Source organism: Drosophila mauritiana, chromosome 3R, assembly GCF_004382145.1.
Source record: "Drosophila mauritiana strain mau12 chromosome 3R, ASM438214v1, whole genome shotgun sequence".
Taxonomy (NCBI): Eukaryota; Metazoa; Arthropoda; class Insecta; order Diptera; family Drosophilidae; genus Drosophila; species Drosophila mauritiana.
Window position 1 is genome coordinate 11,024,303 of NC_046670.1, and position 6,235 is coordinate 11,030,537.

The 6,235-nt window shown below is 46.2% G+C and overlaps 4 protein-coding genes across 5 annotated transcripts; 2 read left to right on the forward strand and 2 right to left on the reverse strand.

Annotated features, from left to right (window-relative positions):
• Positions 1-16: 16 nt before the first annotated feature.
• On the reverse strand, positions 17-2,608 carry LOC117143180 (retinoblastoma family protein). The gene has a single exon (XM_033307697.1). The coding sequence runs from the start codon at positions 2,467-2,469 to the stop codon at positions 121-123; it is 2,349 nt and encodes a 782-aa protein (XP_033163588.1). The 5' UTR covers positions 2,470-2,608; the 3' UTR covers positions 17-120.
• A 249-nt stretch (positions 2,609-2,857) lies between these two features.
• On the forward strand, positions 2,858-3,343 carry LOC117143184. The gene is made up of 2 exons (XM_033307701.1): positions 2,858-2,998; positions 3,053-3,343. The coding sequence occupies exons 1-2, from the start codon at positions 2,888-2,890 to the stop codon at positions 3,263-3,265; spliced, it is 324 nt and encodes a 107-aa protein (XP_033163592.1). The 5' UTR covers positions 2,858-2,887; the 3' UTR covers positions 3,266-3,343.
• On the reverse strand, positions 3,331-4,157 carry LOC117143182 (zinc finger CCHC domain-containing protein 10). Its single transcript, XM_033307700.1, has 2 exons — positions 3,974-4,157; positions 3,331-3,906 (listed from the first exon to the last, which is right to left on the reverse strand). Exons 1-2 carry the CDS (start codon positions 4,018-4,020, stop codon positions 3,423-3,425), a joined length of 531 nt encoding a protein of 176 aa, XP_033163591.1. The 5' UTR covers positions 4,021-4,157; the 3' UTR covers positions 3,331-3,422.
• A 56-nt stretch (positions 4,158-4,213) lies between these two features.
• On the forward strand, positions 4,214-5,897 carry LOC117143181. Of its 2 annotated transcripts, none has more exons than XM_033307699.1 (2): positions 4,214-4,462; positions 4,502-5,897. In XM_033307699.1, the coding sequence occupies exon 2, from the start codon at positions 4,522-4,524 to the stop codon at positions 5,521-5,523; it is 1,002 nt and encodes a 333-aa protein (XP_033163590.1). In that variant the 5' UTR covers positions 4,214-4,462; positions 4,502-4,521; the 3' UTR covers positions 5,524-5,897. The 2 variants fall into 2 exon arrangements, with proteins under 2 accessions (XP_033163590.1, XP_033163589.1); XM_033307698.1 differs by having other exon boundaries at positions 4,520-5,897.
• Positions 5,898-6,235: the final 338 nt, after the last annotated feature.

Genomic DNA, 6,235 nt, shown 5'->3' on the forward strand with positions numbered 1-6,235 from the left:
TAAAATATCTATCATTTAAGCATTATTTAATTACCATTTTTGAGTTTGAGTAAAATCTTAAGAAATATACTAAGCTAGCTGCGAAAAATGCAGCCAAGTATAATATTTTTTGATTGGTTATTAGATCACTGAAAGCTGGCGACGCCGCAGGATGTTGGGTCGCTTGATCTCTCTCAATTCGCTACTCGAAGCAGCGCGCTTTATGTTGGGCGAGCTTTGCAAGGAAAGTGGTGATGCGGCGGGAGATGGAGGTGAATGACTGGAGCAGGAGTCACTTTGGCATATCCTGGGAGGGGACGGTGAAGATATGCTGATGTTGGCTCTCATGATCAATTCGTTGGGAGTTGTCTCTGTCAAAATACCAACGTTACTCTGTGATTCTTGCAGTGACTTGCGTGTTTGCGCACACTCCAGGTGTCGACCATAGTTGCCCATACTCTGGACATACACACTGTTGTAGAAAGTGATAATATCCGCGGTCTGGCCATTGCCCAGGATAACCTCTCGGTAAGCGCTTCTCCGAGAGTGCGGCTGTCGGCGATAGTGCTGGATAATCATGCTAAATGTGAGGTGAAGCTTCTCGAGCCGAACATGAAGATGTATGGCGCACAACAGCAGTTGGTCCAGGTGCCGATTGCGGAGCAGACGGCCACTCTCTAAGGTAAAAGAGTGCTCGGCCAGATGCCATATCTGGGGAAAGGAATCCACGAGACAAAGACTCTTACACAGAAGGAGCAGCCGCCGGTTGGCCAATCCGTAGAACTTTCGTAGGCAGATGCTTGAGCCTGTTGAAAAGTTCTCCTTACCTTCCGCTTCTGCATCGACTTCCTTGTAGCTTGGAATTCTTTGCTTTAGCTCCCACCACAGCTGTGAGCTCTTGCGGAAAATCAAAGATTCCAGGCACATTTCCTCCACCATATCCAGATGCTTGATCAGCTCTCTGCCCAGAAAACCATGATCGCAGCGCACCACCAACTCTAGAATCTTTTGAAAGTCGTAGGCGTCCAGTGAAAAGCAGTGCAGGACAAAGGGAAACTTTAAGCCTTCCACTAGTTTGTGGTGGACGTGAAGTGCTAGTTCCAGACAGCAAGCTAACAGGGCGTCGGTAAGCTTGCGCTGCTTTATTAACTGACCAATTTTCAACTGGGGTTTTTGTACCAGCTCCGGGCCCAAAATTTTCTGCAAATATTTGTAGAAAAGGCCTCTGGCCTGGCGGAATCGTTTTCTAGACAATTCATCATCCAAAAAATCTTTTACGGCCATAGTAAAAGTCCGATTCATTTCTTCCAGAGTTTCATCCAAATAATTTACAGTTTCATCTGCGTCTTCCTTCTTTGGGAAAGCTTTTATAATGCTTAGGGGAAGAGTTTTTGGTAGATCATGGGTGAACAGTTTCCTATGCGAAGGTGACGAGCTAGTTTGGAAGGCGAGCTGTGGGCTTTTAGGAGAGTCCTCTTTGGTCTCTATCGCCCCCTTGACGCTAAGCAGCACACGCTCGTCCATCTCACTAATGTCGGCTATTTGATTGGTGTATTTGCGATTTAAGTTTGCAAGGTTGATATCTAGCATACCCTCCTTAATGATCTCCCGCATGTGAGTGTCGTCTCCAAGTAAACATTGGTCCATATAGAGCATTATTAAGGCTTTGTGGAAAAAGGCGTTCTTCATTTGCATCACCCCCTTCGCTGGTAGCTCGGGAATCAGTTCTCCCAGTGCTTCTAATACGCTATATTTATTTAGCAAGATAGGATTGAAGTCTTCGGTGTCCCATTTCTTGGGCACTCCAGAGAATTCCCGGCGGATAACTACGGATCGGGGCACCTCTAAGGCGTTCACGAAAAGGAGATCCATTGTGCAAACGAGCACTTGGCAGCCGTTGATCAGGTTTGTAGTCGCAAAACCGGGTAACTCGTTGCGAATGACTAGGAAGAGCAACCAACCGAACTCATACAGCGCTTGGTACTGATATGTGGCATCAGGGTCCGCATCCTTGCCGGGCTGAACGAACAGGCACCGAAAGATGTGCTGATAATGCCGCAGCAGCGTCAAAGTGATACCAAGTCGACAACGCAGTTCCTCAACCTCCAGCTGGAAAATGTTCTCGTTTTGTGTCAGCCAATTCCAGTGCTCCATGCGGCGTAGAAACTGGGACATGTTCACGTTAAAGCTGCGCAGCAGACGGGTTAGTGACATGTTCCAGCAGCAGTTCTGCTCCTCCGAATCGTTTTCCTCGTTGTTGGACTCCCTAATATCGCGCATCTTCACGCGCTGCAGTTCGCTGTAGACGGCGCAACACAGCCACTCCTGGGCATCTGCCTCGCTGGTAGACAGCCCGCTGACGGCATCCAAGCGACGGTAGGTGGACAAAGCGCCCTGCTGGATTCTCGCTTCCAGCTCCAAGTGATCGCAGCTGACGGAGAAGCGTCTCACCAGCGTGTCCGCGTCTCCCTCTACTTCACAAGTGTCCATTGATAGGAAACGGTTAATATTCTATAGTCTACTAGTTTTTGTTTGTTTATATTTCTTCGTAGTTTACACGAATTCCCGTTTAGACTGTACAAAATGCAAATTTCAGAAAGGCGCGAATGATTTCGATTGTCGCCTGCCTCACCGCCATTGTTATCGAATTTTTTCTTTTGCAGTGCTGCTTTAGCTGGCTTATCGATAGCTGATACTTAACCCATTGCTTTCACTTACTAAATACTTAATTACATTTCGTTATTAAGCAGGTGGGTTTTGAAATACTTTCATGTTTTTAACATAATTTAGTTTTTATAAGTAACCTAAATAAAATTATTGTAATTTCTTGTCCATTGGAAGTATAGCATATAAGGCCTTAATGAAAAAGTGGTCATTCTAGGGTTAACGTTTATTATTTGTTTTCAAAATGCTGCAAACAAATCGAGTCCTTCAAAAAGAGCAGGCTGAACTATTTGCTATCCAGAAGAAACTCGACCGAGTGCTCCCCGTCATTCAGGAGGCATTAAACTCACTAAAGGTATCTACAAATCTCTTGCTTCCATGACGGTTTTCCCAATTCAGTGTTCCACAGGTAGAGGAGCTGCATCTTAAATCTCAGTTGGTGGGCCAGCAGAACCCAAAAACGCAGTGCTCCCCTGGAAGGGATCCCCTCCACATAGATCTGTCGGTGGAACAGTCCCCAATCACAACTGTGATGGAGTCCCAGCTCGTCAACAGCCAGCAAATAGACCTGGATCTCGTAAGCCAAATGAGGCATTATGAGGAGGAAGTCGACTCGGATTGAAATTGTTATTAAGGCTGGAACTTCACCAGAAAACGTACATGTTGGGTGCATAAAAATATAGACAATATAGTACAAAAAGTTCGTTCATATTCGGTTTAAGTGTGGGAAAACTAAACTAGTAAAGCTACATACTACAGACCACAAATCGGTCTCTTGATTACTCCTGATCGTCAGAGGATTCAGGTGAACTCCCGGCTCGTTTTTTCTTCTTTTGTGGTGCTCCCTGCTTTTGATCCTCGCTGCTGTCGCTATCCGAGCCACTGCCACTTGAGTCTGACGAGCTGCCTTCCTCGTCGTCCGAGTCCGAACTGGAGCTGCTCGAGTCTGATTCGGATGAGGAGCCCGATTCGCTGCTGCTGTCTGAGCTGTCCGACGAGCTGGAGGAGGACGAGGAGCTCTTGCTCGGTTTCCGCTTGCGACGGACCTTCTTGCCTTCCGAGGAAGCCACTTCCGAGTGCTCCTCCATCTGTTTCTTGGGTGCATCAGCCTCCTTTTGGGACATATGCTTGCTTAGCTGCTTGGTGCGCGAGCTCCGGTGGACGTACTTGCGCTTCTCCTTGCACTCATAGCTCCAGTGTCCGATCTGCAGGCACTTCTGGCACCGGATGCCGTTGGGAAAGTCGGCTGCTTGCTTGGCGGATCTGTTTTTGCAGAAATCGTAGGTTACAACAAAAAAGCCGGCTGGGGTACTTCTTAAACGAGACTAACCTCTTCTTTTGCGCTAATTTGCGGGCAGCTAGGCCCACCAAAGTCATCCTGAAGCACTCGAGCAGACGCTGTTGGGAGGAAATCTTGATGTGGGTGGAAACCAACGTGGCCGGGTGGAAAAACTGGGAAAAATGAGTATCAAAAATGTTTTTTATAATTTTTTTCGTCACATTAGCGATAGTCCACTGAAAATTGTCGACTGTATATGGTATGGTCACCCTTATTGTTATCGGCTATCGAACTCAACAGCTGCTTGCCTAATTTGTGTCTACCTGGTTTATGTTTAAATGTCTGAATTTTAAACTTAATTAAGCCGAAATTGAAGTGCATTATGCATGGTCGTAAAAAAAAAAATAAGAAATAAGCAACAGCTGTAAGCTATTTCACCCTTAATTGACTGGCACAAATTGCCTGGCCAAACAAAAACAAAAGCGCTGTGCTGACTAAGCGGCGAAAGTGGTTGCAACAAAGTCCAATTACTATCAATCGGTAAGGTTACTGCAGGCCATTTGCTGACCAATAATAAAGGATTTTATACGCATCTAGCCATGGACAACAGCGAGTTGATGCCACAGGCGGGCGGACGTCATATGCCGCCCGAGGAACTGGCCATGCAAGCGCTAACCAAGCAGCTTTACAAGTCTCGTCTCTTCCGCGGTTATTATATGGAACGCTGCTTGGTGGAGCAGGTGTCCGGATACCGGGACGTGGTGGTGCTCCAACGCAGCGAGCGAGAGCTGGAGAAGCTGCTGCACTCGAGCGCCGGCCAATTGCAAAAGTTCTATCAACGCTTCGTGCCCAATATGTGGGTGGGCATCACCTATGGCAGTTACGGAAGTTACCAGCACAAAGCAGATCCTGGTCAACTGGAGACCTGCATCTGGACAGAGATAAATGACCTGGCTTTTGGAGAGTATTGGTTTAGCATAAAGACCCTGCGCTTCCGGGACCATGAAGTCCAGTTCAAACTGAAGATGGTGAGGCCTGTGGAGCCAGAGCCGATAGCGACACCGAGGAGATCACTGACCCTTAATAGAAGTAGCCCTGTTAAGGCGATCACAACGGGCGAGGGAAACTCCTCCTCCAAGCCGGATGAAGTGGCGGAGCAAATTCAGCTTGGCCTCGATGATTTTTTGGCTGTGTTGCAACAGTGGAGCGATGGAGTCAAACAGACCGTGTACGAGTTCATGGCCAACGATGTCAACAAGAGGAACATATTGGGCACTATTCGGTTTATGGGTCTACTCATATTCTCTGCTTTGGGTGGAGCCGCACTAGCGCTACGATTCCTAGGCGTATTTGCTGTGCGATTCCTGTTTGAGCTGAGTCGTTTCACACACACAGCCACTCCAATAGTATTTAAACTAATCGAGTTTCTGAATAAGATTGTGGGTGCTTTCTTCATACTTTTGACCATGATTTGGAAAGACATTGTCACTCGTGGACAGCCGCAACCGAAACAGCAGCAGCTGCATCTGGAGGCAAGTAGCCGCTTCAAGAGCATCCAATATGAACGTTCCGAACCGAATCGACGTAGTCCCCGGTGGTGACCCGCCACTAAAAGCACATTAATGTCTAGCAAAATGTTCCGAGGTGAAAGGGCAACGAAAAATCATTGAAATTGTGTTACTAGCCGTAAGCCAAGCGAAGCCAATCCCAATCCCCGCTTCGAGTCCGAAGGTATTTGCTCTGCAAATATGGGGGCACCTATGAGATTTACAGATTTTAGTCAATTGCAATATTGTAAATTATTAATTGGCGTGCCACTGGCGCACAATCGCATGCTTATTAACCCCTTTGTTAATTCATTGTGTATTGTCCAAAAATGTGCTTAATTAAATCCGTTTAGTGTTAGATCCTGTAATTTATGTATCGAAAATTATTGTGAATAAATTGAATGCAATATGCGAAAATCGAAATGAAAGAGCTTGGCGTTTCGTTAGTTTTAATAGTTATACACTTTCCCTTTATTACTTTAGTTGATTTTAATCTCGTTAAATTGTTCTCATATATATTTATTATGTATATACTCGTACGTGTTCATGCTGTCGGCTTCGGTCTGTCATCGAACTTTACACAAAATGTTTAATTTATTTTCCGTTTGCTGTGCTTAGTTTTCAGGGTGCTATCGTCAGAGAAACTCCACGTTCTGCCCTTGGTTTTACATTGATTGGAAAATGTTCTATGGCATTTTAGGGAGTGCCTCTGCTTCTTGCTGACAACTTTTGCATCCGGAGGATGCTACGAGGAATCCTCTGGTGT